Source organism: Narcine bancroftii, chromosome 2 (assembly GCF_036971445.1).
Source record: "Narcine bancroftii isolate sNarBan1 chromosome 2, sNarBan1.hap1, whole genome shotgun sequence".
Classification (NCBI taxonomy): Eukaryota; Metazoa; Chordata; class Chondrichthyes; order Torpediniformes; family Narcinidae; genus Narcine; species Narcine bancroftii.
Genome location: NC_091470.1, coordinates 92245894 through 92265274, shown reverse-complemented (window position 1 = coordinate 92265274; position 19381 = coordinate 92245894). Strand labels below are relative to the sequence as shown.

General features: G+C 39.6%; 1 protein-coding gene and 1 long non-coding RNA gene across 2 annotated transcripts in view; one reads left to right on the top strand and one right to left on the bottom strand.

Moving 5' to 3' along the window:
- Positions 1 to 3035: 3035 nt before the first annotated feature.
- LOC138752413 (uncharacterized) lies at positions 3036 to 11614 on the bottom strand. The gene is made up of 3 exons (XR_011350622.1): positions 11461 to 11614; positions 4619 to 4726; positions 3036 to 3430 (listed from the first exon to the last, which is right to left on the bottom strand). It is a non-coding gene; the product is annotated as an uncharacterized lncRNA (long non-coding RNA).
- Positions 11615 to 14621: 3007 nt separating this feature from the next.
- LOC138752897 (F-box/WD repeat-containing protein 1A-like) overlaps positions 14622 to 19381 on the top strand; it is a 39319-nt gene continuing 34559 nt past the window's right edge. Inside the window, exon 1 of the mRNA XM_069915508.1 lies at positions 14622 to 14865. Coding sequence (XP_069771609.1) covers positions 14622 to 14865 — 244 coding nt within the window. The remainder of the gene's footprint in view (positions 14866 to 19381) is intronic.

The following is a 19381-nucleotide window of genomic DNA, read 5'->3' as shown; positions in this document are numbered from 1 at the left end:
ACACACACACACACACACACACACACACACACACACACACACACACACACACACACACACACACACAACACACACACACACACACACACACACACTCACACACACACACACACACACACACACACACACACACAAATGCACATAGATGTGGATAGATTTAGTGTTAAGGATATTTTAAAAGTTAAAATTATATCTTAAGTGTTAGAAATAAAGTTAGTGTTTTAAAATTGAACACTGTCTGGTTCATTTTCTATTGGTCCGCTTTATGTGCAGTTGAAAACAAAATTGGGGACTTGTCATCCAAGATTTTGTTTACCACATTTGGATCTAATAATGCTTAACCAAATTGGGGAGCTTATAATGTATGTGCTACAAAAGGCAGCACAGAATTTGGAGCTTTGTAATCAATTAAATTTAGATGAGGTTGATACAGTCCTTTTTCCAAGCTAATTGAGAGTCTTGGGTGTGTGTGTAAAAGCAGCAATTGATATTGAAGGGGTTTTCAAGTCACCATCTCCTGCAGAATTGCAGAAGGCATAAAGGGAAGATTTGGTGAATATTGCTCAATGGTTGGGACTTTCTGAAGGAAATTTTGATAAAGGAAATTATAGCAAGGAAATATGTAGATGAGGGCAAGTTTGAAGATGCAGAATTAGATAAATTTCAGAGTGTAAACCTATTAAAGCAAAGCTTGTGTTTGAAAGGAGTCAGTTAAAAATTGAGGCAGAGGTAAAAAAGAATGCAAGTGGTGTTAGAGAAAAAGGAAAGACAAAGACAATTTGAGTTAAAAATGGAGTAAGGTTGCAGTGGTATCAGGCAGAGCAGACAAAGCAAAATTCTATCATCTAGTCTAACTGAGAAGTTTGTAGCCAGTACAGAGGTGTGGTTAGTTCCTCCATTTCATAAAAGTGAAATTGACAATTGAGATTTTGCAAGGAAGAACCATTTTGAGTGTAAAGAGAAAATAGCTTTTGAAGGAGCTTTTTGAAGTGCCAGTTGATGAAGTAGAGAAAGACGATGTGGTCAAATAATAATCTTGGCTTTTATTAGCAGAAACTCATGGTACAATAATGAAAGACAATAGGTTCATATATAGTTACAACCAAGGGGAGTGTCCTTAACAGTAGAGATAATGCCCAGCTAATGTGAGTACATCAAGGCTCGCAAGAGGGGAGACAGGCAGCATGGCAGACATTCACAACAGTCTCCCCTCCTCCCCGGCAGAAGAAGGGTTAAAATCAAAAGGACAGCTTCTAGGAAAGACTGAAGCAAGCGATACATCGATACCATGTTCGGCATCGAGAATAATGTAACTGCCAAACTACGACAGTATCTAGCATGCAATCAAAATATAATGCGATGCTTTATGAATATGTCAGCCTATCAGGTTGTTGATGAATTCTGCTGCTTCTTCTCAAAACAGATGGCTCCTTTGCAACCTTGGGAACGGGTACATGTCCTGGGTCTGTAGTGTGGGATGGACTGACTTCTGGACCCGCTCCAGAATCGCCAGTGTGAGGCAGTGGAGCCTCAGCATGGCCATCTGAAAGCTTACTAGGTGTCACAGGCTGGGGGAATGAGCCCAATCCCTCAGGTTCACTCTGAGTAGGGGTGTGAGGAAGGGGTGAACCAAACAAGGCCAGATCTCTTAGGGGTACAGTGTCAGTACTCCCATTTGAGATTTTAACATGAGCATAGTTGGAGTTGGTATGCTGCAGCTGAACTGGTTGGACTAGTGGTCTGTTTTACACCCCCGAGTATGGCTTTTTTGCAGCACGGTTCAGGCTCAGATAAACAGGCTGGCCAGTCAATAACAGTTCCAAATTTCCTCGGAATGGCAAGCATACATTCATGAGGTGTTTGATTTCTTGCAGTACATAATAATGACCGAATAGAATGTAGCGCCTCAGACAGCACCTCCTGCCATCGGGTAACAGGGTAACCATGTGTTTTTAAAGCAAGATTAACTGTCTTCCAGACTGCAGCATTAGCCCTTTCGACCTGCCCATTACCCTGCGGGTTGTAGCTCGTGGTACGGCTTGTGGCAATCCCCTTCCGTAGCAGGGCTCGCCGCAGTTCAGCGCTCAAGAATGCTGAGCCCCTATCAATATGAATGTAATTGGGAAAACCAAAAATGCTGAAATTTCTGTCAAGTGACTTAATGACAGACGCTGACAAGATGTCAGGGCAGGGTATCGCAAAGGGGAACCTGCAATATTCATCAATTACAGTTAGGAATATACATTTTTGCTGTTGGAAGGTAACGGTCCTTTAAAATCTAAGCTAATCCTCTGAAAATGTCGGGTTGCCTTGATTAGAGTGACCTCTGGAGCTTTGAAGTATTGCAGTTTGCATTCTGCGCAAACGGGACGGATTTCAATCAGTTTCCTGACTTCTTCCAGAGAGGAAGGACGGTTGTTAGCACTTATGTAGTGGAAGAACCTCATGACTCCTGGGTGGCACAGTCTGCTATGGATCTCTTTTAGCCCCTCCAGCTGAGCACCAGTAGCAGATCGTGACAATACATCAGAGGAATGATTTAACCAGCCCGGTCTGGACTGGATCACATAGTTATAAGTTGAGAGTTCTTACCATTCTTGATTTAATTTTACGTTTTAGTACTGAACATGTCGGCTGCAGGTGTGCTTTCGTGGCATAATCCCAAACCAATTTGCAGTAGTAGGAACAGAATCCCATACACCTTTGAAGGGCTTTTGCTGAATCTGGAGCTGGTAACTTCTTAAATGAGGCCATTCTTTTGGGGCGGGGTGGATTTTACCTTTGCGGACAATGTAGCCCAGAATTGGTGGCTCTGTTGCGTTGAACACACATTTGTCCTTGTTAAATGTAAGTTTGACTTCCTTCGCTATTGCTAAAAATTTCTTTAAGTTGTTGTTGTGCTCAGCCTGTGTTTTCCCACAGATAGTGACATTATCCAGATAGGGAAACGTACCCTGTAACTCATACGTCCTAACAATCTTATCTATTTCCCTCTGAAACACAGACACACCATTAGTGATCCTAAAAGGTAACCTTTTTAATTGGTATAACACCCCCCCCCCCACCATCAGCCTCAAAAGCTGTATAGGGCCATTCCCTTTTCTTAATCGGGATTTGGTGATCAGCTGCTGTGAGGTCGATAGTGCAGTACACTTTGTATTGCACTATCTGATTAATCATTTCATTAATGCGTGGCAGGGGGTAGGCATCCAGGCTCGTGTAACAGATAATTGTCTGGCTGTCGTCAATAGTCAGTCGTCTCTTAATGTGGTTTTTCACGACTACCACTTGGGCCTGCCACGGACTCTTACTTGGTTCAATTACTCCCTCTTTAAGCAGTCTCTGGGTCTGCGCTTTGATAAACACGTGATCCACTTTGCTGTAAGAATGGCTCTGAGTGGCAATTGGCTGACATTCAGGGGATAAATCACTGAAAAGGGAAGGAGTTTTGATCTTTAATATGGACAGACAGCTTGATATCGAAATCAAGATATAGAGAAACCACCTTGACCCGGTACAATACTGGATTTCCTATCTGGGCAAGAGACAGTCCAGGTGCCGGAAGTGTGTTTGGAGGAACACTGATCATAATGTTATTATTATATCAATTGGAGAAATTTAATTTTAATTAAATTAGAAAGGATATACAGTTGAAAGCATGGATTGGGGCAGGTTGTTTCTTATTTAAATATTTTTATTGAATTTAACACATAAATCCCTCATACAAAGTATTTTAATCAAACAAATAACAGGTGGTATCATATGCACGTGGATAGGAAATATGTAATACTACAATAGACTATCCCTTGATCTAAGCACAGTGCATATTCTGTTTAATGCTATGATCTATAATGACCATATTAAACCCATATTGAACTAGTTAATTGAAAAAAAACTGAAAACAAAAGAAACCCTTGTTTGTGTCTGGCAATTATGTCGTTGATATTTGATGGGCCATCAAAGGTACAATATTCTCAGTAAAGTGCTTCTATGTGGCCAGAATTAAAGGCAAAGGTAACAGGAGTAAGGAACTTTGGTTTTGACGGAGATTGAGATTGTGGTTAAGAAAAGAGAGAGAGATAAATGGCTGTTATGAGGATGTTGTGAGTGTTAGATGTTGCATTTTGGAAGGACAAGCCAAGAAATGACATAGACGATATATGGCAGCACATTGAGGAGTGCAATAGAACAGAGGGATCTGGGAATACGGATACAAAATTTGCTGAAGTCATTACAATTAGATAGGGTTATAAAGAGAGCTTTTGTCACATTCACCTTCATAAATCAAAGTAATGAGTACAGGAATTGGAATGTGATTTTAAAGTTGATAAGACATTGGTGAGGCTAAATTATGAGTATTGGTGCAGTTCTGGTTACCTCACTACAGGAAGTGGGAGGGGGGGGTGTCAAGTGATGGAATAGTAACTGGTCCAGTCTGCTTTCCAGGGAAAATTTAACAGAGTGAACAATAAGTAAAGTCCTTATTTAAAACAATTTAACAAATGGAAAGTTAAATAGTCGGGGAAAATTTGAAGATGACTCCGAAAAAAGACAAAACTACAACGATCAACAGAGAAGAAGCAAAGAAAATGACAGATCATAAGGAAGGAGACCTTACCTGTAAAGTGGATCCAGGAGCGGTCTGAAAAGGTGACTCCATTTGTGTGGTCTTCAATTGAACAAACTCAGGTTGGTCCTGCGTAGTACGAGTTTTATCAGTAGCTCACTGAGTCATGAAAAGAAACATTACTTCACATATACAAATAGATATGCATGCGTGAAACTCATTTTAAATAGGACATTGAAGAAAGAGGCTATTTCAGTTATAATGGAAGTCAGATTAGACACATTCGCTGGTACAGACTTTATATCATGTGAAGAAATGGATCCAAAAGTATTAGAAGAAACAAAAAAAAATAAGAAAGAGAAAAGTAAACTTCAAACTGAAACAGTGGATATACAATATTTTGATAAACAATTAAAAATTTTAATGGAAACACTGATGTACAAAATTAAAGTTAATAGAAACTGTGTATTAGAAATGGATGTTAAAATACAACCTGTAGAGAATGCAATGATGGTCATGAATAGCAATTTGAAGAAGTGGAAGAAAGAGAAAAGGTATGGAGGGAGATATGGGTGATGTGAAGGAAAAAACAGATATTATGAATAAACGTCACTAAGACACAAGAAATACTGACTCAGAAAATTGATGTTTAGAAAGGTTTAGCAGACACAACAATATAAAAATAGTAGGTTTGAATGAGGGCAAAGAGGGTAAAGATATCAAAGAATTTTAAAATAAATGGATCCCACAAGTCTTAGGATCTGAAGAATTTGAAGACAATATTGAAATTGAAAGAGCTCACAGAGCTTTGACACCGATACCTCATACAAATCAAAAACCACAATCTACTTTAGTCAAATTGTTATTATACTCAAAAAGGGAACTTGCTGACTGACGAGCCAGGGAAAGACAAGAATGACTGGAATATAATGGAAGTTAAATATTGTTTATCCAGATATACGTTTTTAAATATTAAAATAAACGTAAAGCATTTAATTCAACAAAGAGAATATTATGGAAGAAAGGCTATAATTTACATTATCCAGGCACTTTAAACATAATAAATTTTTTTGTTGACCCAGTAAAAGCCAGGCAGTTTGCTGAACAGTTGCGAGAAAATCAACTGGAAAATGTGGAATTAATGCAACAAAAGGATATCGGCAGTTAATATTCATAAATTGGTTTTTCTTCAAAGTAATATTGGTCTGTATATATTATTATAGATGGTAAAGATTTGATTGTATTAAGTCTTTACATTTTTGAAAATATGTCAATATATTCTCTGGGGGAGCAAGGATTGTATGCTGCAGGATCAAGTCACTATTAATGTTTATACCGCAACCCAATATGTAAAGGGTGTTGTGGTTATTTTATAAGTAAGTAAAGACAACTCAATTAGGACTTTTTTTAAAAATTTTCCTTCTCTTTTCTTAAAATTCTTGCTATTTTTATGTCACTTGTGCCATCAAGAATCGTCAAAAAGAATATTCTTCAAATAGATATTTTTCGAGGAATAGAGTTGGAGCATTTGAAATGGGGATACATGAATAAATTAAAATTAATATAATGAAGACATTGAAATTTATAAGTACTAATATTAATGAAATACAGAATCAGGTTAAAAGGAAAAATGATAAAGACTACTTAAAAACATAAAAAATAGAGAATTTATAAGAGAAACAGATTTAACTGAGGCACAACATTTTAAATTTCCTCATCTTATAATTCAAAAGCTATTTTAATCAACAAAACATTACCTATTAAAAGAGAAAAAAATAATTATGAATCTAACGGGTACATATATCATGATGAACTCTCACCCTTCGGAACATTGGATATTATTTAATATATATCCACCTGAAGATGTGATGATAAGAAATTTTTGAACGTTTTTTTTACGCTTTGGAAATACTCAAGGATCAAACCCATTTGGAAGCTTTAGGGGCGATTGACTTGTGCTTAGTTATCAGTCGTCTGAGTTTAACTCAACCTCCAGCTTGAAATTAACAATAAACGGTGAGGGTATAAATCACCAGCAGAAAACCCAGCAACTATGAATATTGACCAGTTCATAGCGAACCCTTCAGTGGTTATTTGGAAAATGGGTAAAAAATCAGAACTGAAGGTATGAGTTTGCAAGTTATATCTTCTTACAGTAAGAACTGGGATGAAAAAGAAGGGAATTACTTGAAAAATTGTTAAGCACTATGTAGAAAAGGGGCTATTGAAGAAACTGTATTAGAACGGTTTCCAAAGGAGAAAACTTCAGAGGAAGTAAAGTTGGCTTTGAGAAAACAAGAGTTAGAGGAAAAAAGAGAGGAAGAAAGGAAAGCCAAACGGGAAGCAGTAAGGCAGGCAGAAAGGGAAGAGAGAGAGAAAGAACAGAAGCATGAGCTAGAATTAGCTAAATTGAAGCTGACCCTAATGCAAGGAGAGGGAGAAGCCCAAAACACACGTGCTGGTTAAGAGGAGAGGTTTCGAGTCAGTACAAGTTAGTTCTTTCATTTTAGGAAAATGAAATAGACCAGCATTTTCAGCATTTTGAGAAAGTAGCTGTAAATTTAAAATGGACACCAGACCAATGGTCACTCCTGCTACAAAGTGTTCTTAAAGGGAAAGCCCAACAGGTGTATTCGTGTCTCATGGTACAACAAGCAGCTGATTACAAATTTGTGAAGCAGGCTATACTCCGATGAACTAGTCTCAGAGGCTTATAGACAAAAGTTCAGGAGTTTAAAAAAGGCACCAACCCAATCTTAGCTGGATTTTGCTTCTAGGAAGGTTATGTGTTTTGATCGGTGGTGTGCCTCAATGAAACTAGAAAATAACTTTGATTTATTTAGGAAAATCATTCTGATTGAGCAGATTAAAAATTGTGTTCCTGACGATATTCAAGAGAATAATATAAAAACTTGGCAAGAATTGCCTTAGCGGACACCAGGGAAATCCTTTCAAAGGAATACTGCTGACAATCCAAGTAGAGTAGAAAGAAAATCTGGAAGTTAGGTTAAAGGAAGAGAGGAAGAGAAATGTATGAAGGAAAAACTTTTGAGTGTTATTTACCACTATTGTATGAAACCAGGGCACATAAGAGCAAATTGTCCTCTACTGAAAAGGAAGTAATAGAAAGGGGTGGTACGAACCACCTGTGTTCAGAGTGGGAAAGTTAGGGATATTTTTAAACCATTTCTGACTGAAGGTTACATTTTGGTTAAAGAAGGATCTAATCAAGTGCCAGTTAGAATCCTGTGGGATACTGGAGCAGCCCAATCGCTTGTGTTATGAGCCCAAAGGACCTCAAAACCCAGCAGCAATAGACATTCCCCAAGACAAATGGCTTTCAAAACAAAAGTTATATTTAAATAATGTCAAACTTTAAAATAGAATCAAACTTGAATTAAACTCTATTCTTATACTGTACTCTATATTATACCAAAATTACGCCCTTCTAATTCGAGGTGCACGTGTATGTAATGTGGGCGTTAATTCAAGAAAAGTTATTTAGTTCACAGTTCAATCTCACTTCGCCTTCTTCCAAGTTCTCTGCTTGCAGGCAATCACTGTGCACAGAATTTAACATGTATAAAGTTCACTTGGTGCTTGAAAGGTAGATGTTTACTGCTCAGGATGGTTCTTGTAGGGTTTGCAGAGAGAGAGATATTTGTTGCTCCAGGATTTCCACAACTGAGGTAAAATCATAAGTCACCGCAGGGTCTCACTTATGAAACTTGCCGCATCAGAGACGTCTTGATGGTAACCTCTTTCTTCAAGCTACCACAGAGTTCCATTCCTTCCTCTATTTCAAGAGAAACATCAGACAGATAACACTTCCAGCCATCGACTGCACTGGAACTTGCTTTCATAATTTTCAAACAGTTCTCCCTGGATTGCATTTCTCAGTTACTTGTCAGTGTCCCACACACTGACTGAGTGACTGACTGAGCTGTTCACTCAATTCTATCTCTTTTTCAACTGTAATTCCAAAAAGAGCATGTGATCTGTGTCTTGCAAGACCCCACCTTCTCTAGAAAACAACAGGAGTTCTTTCTTCTTCTCATGTTGTTATCTTAGTTAAACAATCCAGAATTGACCTTTCGGTGAACACTTTGCAGAAATGGTACTGATAGACAGCATGACTCCAGCAAGACAATGGTCAAGAATTTTATGATGTCAGATCAATGAACACCTACATGTTAAAGGTGCTTACATTCTCCAGAGATCCTGCCATGTGAATTCTTCAGTCTTTCAAATAAGATGTGTGTATGTATATGACCCACTCTAAGTCTTATAAATTCTCCTGAAATATTAATATTGTAACACCTCCCTTTCTTTAAAGGAATTTTAACTCAGTTAAAATTCAGAAATAACTAAATTGTCTTTAAAACCTCAAAAATATAAGAATTCACAATATATACGTCATAATAAATACGTTGACAGCATATTATACAAGATAAAATTGAACATCTTAATAGATAGTCCGCTGTTATATTATTTAAACCTCTGATATGAACAATTCGCAAATTATATTCTCGTTATATCAAACTCCAGTTTAACAATCTTCTTGTTCTTCATTTTATTCAATAACACCAGAGAATTATGGTCAGTAATTACCACAATTGGTTCTTGAGATGTACTGAGATACATATCAAAATTCTGCAAAGATAACACAATTGCCAATAATTATTTCTCAATAGTAGAATAGTTCCTTTGATGAACATTTTAATTTTTGGAAAAGTAGACAACTCGATGGTCGATTTCATTATGGTTTTGCAATAAAACTGACCCTACTGCTCCCTCACTCCTATCCACTGCTGCAGAGATTTATCAAAGTCAGGAGATTTTAATAGAGGACAATGGCATAACCTATCCTTTAAATTTTCTAAAGCTGCCTGACACTCTAAAGTAAACACAAATTTCTCCACCTTCTTCAAAAGGTTGGTTAAAGGAAGAGCAACCTCAGCAAAATTTCGGCAAAACTTCCTATAATACCCTGCCATTCCTAAAAACCTTCTCACTGCTTTCTTGCCATTGGGAATAGGAAACTCAGAAATTTCATTCAAATTTGCTTGAATAGGTGCAACTTTGCCATGACGAACTACATGACCCAAGTATGACACAAAGGCATTTGCAAATTCACTCTTTGCTAAGTTAACAAGTTTGCTTTGGATAATCTTGCAAACAATTTGTCCAATTCCTTCAAGTGTTCTTCCAATTTGTCACATTTTAGGACCAAATCATCAATTTAGGCATCTGTATGTGTTAACCCTTCGATTATTGAATTAATCATTCCTTGACATGTTGCAGAAGCATTTTTCATGCCAAAAGGTAACACATTGTACTCATATAAGCCAGATGGAGTAACAGAAGCTGAAATATTCCTTCCTCTCTCAGTTAAAGGCACACACCAGTAACCCTTTAACAAATCCAATGTAGTAAAAAATTTAGCTTTTCCAATCTTATCAATACAATCATCTATTCTTGGAATAGGATAAGTATCTGTTTTAGTTACTGCATTAACCTTCCTGCAATCTGTACAAAACCTAACAGTTCCATCTGGTTTCGGTACTAGAATACAAGGAAAATTCTAATCTGAGTTTGAAGGACTAATAATGTCATTTCTCAACAGATATCCCACCTCCTCATCCATAATTTTCTTTTTCTGAATGTTTATTCTGTATGGGGGTTTTTTAATGGGATTTGACTCACCAACATCCACATTGTGATAAATCACTGATGCCCTTTTTGGAACGTCTGGAAAAAGATATGTGTTCTTTAAAATTAAATTCTTCAACTGTATCTGTTTTTGTGAATTAAGATGAACTAACTTTTTCTCTATATTTAACAAAATTTCTGAGTTAGACAAGTGCACAGGACCCATGGTTTCTTTAAGGTTACCCTCACAAGATTTTATTTCCATAATCTCATGATCCACCACTTCCTCCACTCTGTCAACAGCCAACACCTCTGATACAGATTAGTATCCACCACCATGACTCTCATAATAAGGTTTAAACATATTTATGTGACAAACCTGAGTTTCATTCCTTCTATCTGGAGTGTTAACAACATAGATAATATCATTCAATTTTGATTTAATTGTGTATGGACCAGAAAATCTAGCTTTCAAAGGATTGTCATGTGTTGGAATAAAAATCAAAACTTTACTTCCTATCTTAAATTTCCTCACTTGAGCTTTCATTGAATAAACACTTCATTTTACACTGAGCCATTTCTAAATTCTCGAGCTAAAGTCCACACTTTTTTTAGCCTTACTTGAAATTTAGAAACATGATACAGCAAGTCCAATTGCTCATCCTCATTAACCCACTGTTCTTTTAATAACATCAAAGGATCTCTAACCTGATGTCCAAACACGATTCCTAAAGCTAAATCCTAATGACCCCTTCACACCTCTCTTGCTACAAACAACAATAAATGAAAAACTTCATCCCAATCTTTCCCATTCTCCAAACAATAAATCCTCATCATAATTTTAAGATTAGAATGAAATCTTTCCAAATCTCCGCAAGTTTCAGGATGATACGGAGATGAAGTGATCTGTTTTATTTCCAACTCATCAATTAATTATTGAAACAATCCAGATATAAAATTAGATCCCTGATCACACTGAATTTCTTTTGGTAATCCGAACACTGTGAAAAATCTTTCCAGAGCCTTCACCACCGTTTTTGCTTTAATATTTCTTAATGGTATAGCTTCTGGAAATCTTGACGCTGCACACATAATTGTTAACAAGTATTGATTTCCAGACTGAGTTTTTGTCAAGGGACCTACACAATCCACAATATCTCTAATGAAAGATTCTCTAACAACACGAATAGGTTGTAATGCAGCCACTGGAGGACCCTGGTTAGGTGTCCCCACTACCTTACCAATGCCCAAGTGCCGGGGCTGGCCACCAAAGTGAAAGGACATGTAGCCGGTTCTGGGGGGTGGTTGTGTGGTGGTGCACATCCTCATGGTGAACCAGCCCCACTTGTATCACCACATGGCAGGGTAGCCATGGGGAAATGGCCTCATCAGAGGTTTCTCTCTGACTCCAGCATCCCTTCCAGCGTGCACCCTGGGCAGCGATTATGATGTCACAATGCACCAGGTGACTGAGCTCATGCTGCCCTTAAAGGAGCGTGCTGAATTTGAATAAAAACAAATTGACCAGGGCCAGTCGTCTTGGTGTTTCTACCACCAGTGCTGGGGACCGCCATCTTGGGCCTCAAACTCAGGGATGTCTGGGTGACCAGCAGCCCGGACACATTGCTCTGCGACGTTTCAACAGGAATGCAGCACCCACTGGTCCTGCCGCACTGGAGGGTGAAGAGGCTCAGTGTGATCCACAATCTCGCTCACCCAGCCATAAAGACAACTGTGCAGATGGTCATGGAGTAGTGGCTGTGTTTCTTCCACTGCTTACACCGCCACACTCTCTCTATAAAGGCTAGCAGAGACTTACCTTGTGTTCACACCTTACCTTTGTTCAGTTTACACATGAGTCAGGTTATATTTGGCCCAATCAAAAGTTTATACTATACATTCTTACCCAATGCAATTGCTACAAAGCACTAATTCCATTGCAACATAAGATTGACAGCCTCTTATCAGACCTGCTCATTGATTGGTTCAGAAAAAATTCCTATAGTTAGTCATGGTGCTAATTGGACCTTTTGAATTGCCTTGCCTGCCTTACAAGAATGCTGCAAAATCTAGCTTTTACTCTCACTGGCTTTTAACTCCTTCCTTCCTCAAGTGGACCTATTGACATGGTGTGTTTGGACTTTCTAATTGTATTTGTTGAAGTTCTCCACAAGAAATTGCTGTGTAAATTCAGAGAGGTTATTACATGGAGAACTCATTGGTAGGGTGGAAGCAAACTTCTGAAATAAGTGAGTCCATTTATGAGCACCAGAAAAAGGTTGAGCACTGGGACAATGGAGATTTACAATAAATATTTACGATCTATCAGCGGAAAGTGAATAGATTGTCAAATGAGTCTCGAGTGGCAGTTTGATTTGTGAGGGGGATTCCAGACAAGTGAAGGGTAATAGGAACAGATTATGGTACACAAATGCATTGCTCTTGCAGTGTAATGCAGGTACATGTGGGGATAGCCAATTCAGTGGCAATAATCTAAAGGGAGATTGTCACCTGAACATGTCAGGAAAGGGAGTGATGTAAATGGACAGTCATTCACAGATTAACCATTAACTTGACACAGGACAATGTCAAATTTAGCCCTTTTGAGATTCCTGACATGCTGTTCAATTGTTCTTGAGAACTATCATAATTATATCTTTCGACTTGTTTAATATGAGTTTTGAATGTGTAGGTGGCTGCAATTTTCAACTGCAATTATGAAACTGCACCACATTCCGATTTCGTCACTCGATGAATATACTGTAACAGAGTATATAGAGGTATTTGGGAGATAAATTGGGAGAGGTTTGTTAGAGCAGGTCACACAGAAACACTTTAAAACACAGAGATTTTGCAGGTGTTTTTGAAAGATGCTCAGACTCATGATGGACAATCATTTTCAAAAGGCAACAAATGTAACAACAGTAGGAGCTTTGTCTGGAAGCTTTGACTGGAAAAGAGCATTTGGCAGCTTTGTCTGGAAAAGAGCATTTACTGTCTGGAATGTCATGACGTTCGCAGTCAGAGAACAGTAAAAAAACAAGCTTTGCTCTCAGAGTTGGAGGGAGTGAGAGAGAGAGAGAGTGAGGAGAAAGACACAGACATTGGTTCCAGAGGAACAAGCTGGCCAGCTTTGAAAGACGGCCTGGTCAAAGGAGAGGACTGGCTGTCCAGTGTTTCCCTGTGATGATCTGAAAGAAAGAGGTTATCAACTAGAGAACCCTAAAGATGGGCATGTTTCGTGAGCAATAGACTGGAGTGGCTGATTAAAATGGAATCAGATGGAGATGTCCTGGAACAATAAAATCTCTCTCTCTCTGAAAACCAACAAGAGCCTTCTGAGTGGTAACTATTTACCTGTTGAGCACGAAAACCTGGTGAACTGAATTAATGTTAACTTCTGTGCACAGTACAAGAATTGGCTGCAACCAGTGAGATTGGACTGTGAACGAAAGCACTTTACTGAACTTACACACACATGCGTTTAGAATTAGAAGGGGGTTAAGTAGGTTACGTGAGTCAATAGAGATAAGTTAAAGTTTGATTGTATTTTCATATTCAAAGTTAATGAAAAGCAACTTTTGTTTCAGTAACCCTTTGTCGTGGTTCACAGGTTTTGCTGCTTGGATTTGGGGTCCTCTCGCCTCTTAACAATTATTTTGTCAAGGTCCAGATCGACTCTGTATTTCCCTCTTCCAATAATTTGAAATAAATGTCATCAACGCTTCAGGTCTGTCACGACTTATGTCGGAAATAGACCCATCTCGTTCTTTTCTTTCAAACGTCCCGAGCACACGAGCCTTTCCCACACCGTTCTCCTCATCTTGAATTTACACGTAAAGCTCCTGGGTAAATACTGATGCAGAATCTTCATTTATAACATTTCCTCTGACACCAAGCATAAGATATCTTATTATTCCCACCAATAGTAGGAATTGAGTCAGGATAAAAGAAAATGTTGATAACTCCAGTGAAACTGACGTCTCTTTATAATGTCTTCCAATTGCTTTCCTCGACTGCGGTGCAGTTCTCAGTTTGCCCTCAGTTATTATGGATCCACACATTCATGCAACCAAAGCAGAGCACTTTCAGACGCAGAAACATGGGAAACACACTGACCCAATGAGTGTACATCAACCCTCTCACGATCCTGATACATGTCATCATTGCTCTCTGACATGGCATCCAAGCGATGCCTTTTGATGGTGGATCTTCCACTTTGAGTCTGGAATCCCCACATGCTGTTATTCTGGGAGCAGGTGACATAACTTGTTTGTTCAGTGAATGCAACTCACATCAATTACCAAGAGATCCGTGCGGCTGGAGATTCCTCTCTTCTATAAGAAGAGATGCCGTTAAAAATGTGTTTCATTGACGTTTGATTTGTCACTTCTCTGAGAACATGGGAGCCTGGTTACTAAGTCAAATCATTGCCATTTATTATCCTGTTGTGGCAGCTGTCGGTGTTCCAGGTGAGCAAATATACCCGGCGTGTTTTTCCCAGTCAGCCAGTTATTTGCTCGTGTTGGATGTGGACCGCATTCATGGGATGCGGTTTAATAGTTATGAAATCGATGAGCGACGTCTGCTCAATGATGGGGATTCCTTTAAATTAACCCGGTGTCTCAGTCCAAGCCGTTATCTCGGTAAAGTTGCCAGGCTTCCTTTTCACAGTTCAATGTGCGGGCAAGTCCCATGAACACGACAGCAGTTGACAGGCTGAGTTTGTGGCCAGAGTGGAATCGCACGCTGATGAGCTTGATCTGCGAAATTCATGGTCAACCAATGCAGGGCGGTGGGGTTGGTGTTCCTTGTTCTGGACGCTGTGGCAGAACTGAACGACGCTGACCTGCTCTCAACGACTTTATTTCTCATTGATGGGCCAGAGATTGGATGTGAATTCTCTGGCACGGTGTGATTCCGCTGTGGTCTCTCAGCTGACTGAGAACTTGTTCAGTTTCACATCCGTCCGGGCTCCAGATTCACTGAAGTCGTTGAATATTCGCATATCCAGAATGAAAATTCTGTCATAGATCAGTAGGAAAAGCATTGTTTCTGGAGGGATCACCAGTCACCGGTCGACAGATTTCTTTTAGATTTGAGTGAATCAGATTGCACGTTTCCCCTTCGGTCGTGATTTTACACCTGCATATATTTTTACTCTCCAAAGTTTCTTTCCCCATTGACTTCCTCATTTTTGTTCCCCCATCTGACTCTTCACTTTTTCTCCGCCTCTCTCATCCTCCGCCCTATTGTCCATCAGCTCTGGGCCCCTTCCTTGTTTAATTTCTCTTTGATAGTTAGTAAGTTTACTATTCTATTTGGGTCTCGTAAACCCGAAACTTTGATCACTTCTGCGCATGGATGTTGGCTGAATTGGAGATATCCTTCAGCAACCCTTTCTTGGATCAAGTGAAAGACTTCTTCTGGAGTGAAACAGAAGGCACTTTCAGGTGGCCAATTGCCCCGCATGTAAAGCCGCATGTTTAGGCAATGTGCGGCTGTTTTGAGGCCAGCTGAATGTGCAGGAGAGGCGAGCGACGTCTCCCTCCTCCGAGAGGGATAATCAGCCCAGCTCCGTGGCTCCTCCAGCCGCCTGAATGCAGCTGTTAAAGGGTCAGGCTGCTGATCACATCTGACACTGGGCAGGAGCCCCATTGTGCTCAGAGCCGCATCCTGTGCAGCGGCGTCCTTCAGGTGGCCAGCGTTGCGCTTTAAACGCTGCCACCTGAAGGACAATTTGAAGGGCCGCTTCTTCAGGGACGCTCTTAGCGTAGAATGCACCTGAAAAAGCCTAAAGAGAATACAAACCTGACTGAGTTGTGGACAATTTAGATGATTGAAAACGGATGTCTGTAACTCATTGAAATGATGTGGCTGCTGACTAGGATGGCTTATAATAAGGGGCTGGATGAGGAAGGATCTTTGAGCGACGAATGTACAAAGGAAATATTGGTACAATAACTGGCTAAATGTATTACATTTCCGAATTTCAATGTGAATGGTCTGAATGGAAAGATTAAGAGAAAAAGAGTCTTGGCGTACATAAAGAAATTGGGAGTGGACCTGGCCTTGCTCGAAGAAACTCATTTCACAGAACTCGAAAACAATAAATTAAGAAGATGGGTGGGCCAGGTACTGGCTTTCTCATTCGGTTTGAAAGCAAGGAGGTGGAAATTTTGATCAGGAAGTGTTCTAATGAATGGATAAAAATGGTAGATTTGTAGTGGTGCACTGTCAAATATATTCCAATCCTGGACCCTCGAGAATCTATACGACCCAAATATAGAAGATGAAAAATTTAGGCAGGACATTTTCTTCTGGCAGAAGCAAAAGAGTATATTCTAATTTGTCGAGTATTTTTTACTTTTGTTTGGATCCTGTTTTGGACAAGTCAATGAAAATAATAATGAAAACAGAGATGGCCACTGGCACTATTTGCAGTATGAAGAAGATGAACGAGACAGATGTGAGGAGACAGAAGCATCTGATTATTGCTTCTACTCGAGTCAGCATTACTCCTACTCTAGTATAGATGTTTTCCTGGCTTTAGCCCATATAGAGGTTACTGAGTGCATGGTGAGACTACTTTCAGATCATTCACCTTGAGTAGTCAGGATAGAGATGCCGGACAAACAGGAAACGGTATACAGATGGCATCTTAATACATTGATGTTAAAGAAATTTGGAGATTTGTAAGAGCACAGATACATCTGTTTTGTGAGTCTAACTGCACTTGCACTCCATATGAAGTTTATCTGGCGGATTGGCGAAGCATTTGCCAGAACTAATGAAGAAAGATCAAATGGGCTTTGTGCGAAAAAGCAGGCAACTGATAACTTTGGCAGACTGCTAAGTAGAATAAATTTGGCGCAAGCCAGAAATAGTTGGGGGGTGGGGGGGTGGCTCGCCATTCTTCCCGATGCAGGAAAGTTATTTGACAGGTTAAAGTGGAAATTTTTATTCATAGTTGTGGAGAAAATAGTGATAGGATTAGTTGGATTCGGGTGCCTTATTATGCACCTAATACAAAAGTGGTGACTAAGGGGAACATTTCTTCAGCCTTCCCACTCACAAGGTGAAGCAGACAGGAATACTCACTATTTCCAGCTCTGTTCATACTGGCATGGAATCTTTGGCTGATGCCATTCATCATGATCCACACATTAAGCAGTTCAAAGTGGCACATGAAAAACATAAAATCAGTTTATTTGCTGATGATGTACTGATATATTTGACAGACCCAATAAACCCATTGCCGAAGCTGCCCTCTACTCTGGAAGACCATGGGGAGATTCTCTGGTACAAGATAAATTGGGATAAGTGTAAGATCATGTCACTTATGGAGGGGGATTACAGTCAATGTCAGAAAAATAATTACCTAAAGTGGCCACAAAATGGTATCAAGTACTTGGGAATTAAAAGAGAGAATAAACTAAATAATTTGCATAAATTAAATTTCCCTTGCTGGGAAAAATTCGAGGAGCACCTAAAGAGATTGGCAGGGTCAACTGCATTAAAAAAGAATGTGTTGCCAAGACCAATATCACTTTCAGAACTTGCCTGTGACATTGCCCAGGGGCTTCAATCAGTTGGATAAAAAAATACTTATGGAACAGGAAGGTAGCCAGGATCTCTATGGAGAAATTAACCTGAGACTCTAGTGTTGGTGGATTACAGATGCCGGTCTTTAACAAATACTATTGGTCAGCCCAATAACATTCATCTCCTCACTCTTTGCAGGTGGGGGAAGAGGTACGATCCTTGGTATGAATTGGTCTGTGCTTGGTATGCTTGAGAGTAGCAGAGGACTTTATTTCCAAGTGGGGTGCCAAATTGCTATCTTCGAAAGCATGCAGTGCCATACTAAAGCAGTTTTTTCGCATTTTGGGTGACATAAATCAGTATTTAGGAATAAAACTACGGCTGTCTCCAGAAACTCCCCTTACCTCAAACCGGCTAAAACCTCTGACAATGGGTAACAGGATCCTGCACTCCTGGTGCTGGAATGGCATCAGGTACATGGACGATTATTCCGATGAAGGACAAGTAATGTCATTTCAGCTTCTTAGGTAGAATTACAATTTGTAAAATAAGATATTCCACTGCTATCTTCAGATAGTATCTTTTTTTGCAGATCAAATTGGGTCCAACTGTCCCCACTAAAGTGCAGTGACTAAGAGACCTTGATTCGAAGGGGGATCACCTAGAAATTCATTTTGCCAATGTATTCCCTGTTCCAAGAAGAAGGACACAAATGGTCACCATAAATCCAGACAGAGGTGGGAGTTGGACTTTGAATAACAATTGATCAGCGGTGCTGGTCGGCCCAGCATGACAGCAGTGATCAATGCAAGGTACGGGTACAGGCTAGTGAAATGTAATATTTTTGTATCAGCTGTACCTGACTTGCAAAAAATATGCAGGTCAATAACTGATCTGTCGGATCATTCTTTTAGATGCCGCATTGATATAGGACCCTTTGTGCATTCGACGTGGATATGTACCAAAGTGAGGTCCTTCTGGACCGAACTCGAGAACTCGTTGAATTCATAGGGAAAACTATTGGTAAAGATTTCCCACAGAACCCTGACCTGTTTCTGCTGGGTAATATAATGGACCTAAGACTTAAAATTATGCTTCCAAATTCAATTCCTAATGATCGCGTTGGTGGTGACCAGGAAGTGCATAGCGGTTACCTGGAAATCCGACATTTGGCTGAGTATTGCACAATGGATCAGGAAGCTGCAAGCATGAATTCTCCTGGAGACAGTTACCTATAACTTGAGGGGAAGGTATGGCAACTTCCATAAAAAATGGCAGCTGTATCTGAGACATATAGGAGGACGGCTGTGAAAAAAATACCTCTTTGCCTCGCGGTCTCGCTCACTCCGATTCCTTCCCAATGGCTGGAGAGGGGGTTGGGGGCACAGCGACCACCTCAGTCCAGCCAGTAAAAGTCAGGAAATCAAAGTGAAATCGCCCCAATCTCTAGCCGATGGGCCAGGCCAGAACCATAACTCCTCGATATGATTTTGTACTTTTTAATGTCTTAATTTTTTTTTAATGTTTCTTATTTTCCTCTTTGTGTTAAGTATTTGAGGTCAAGGGAATGGGGTGGGGATGGGAGAAAGGGAAAGGAGTGTTAGCCTTGGACTTGAC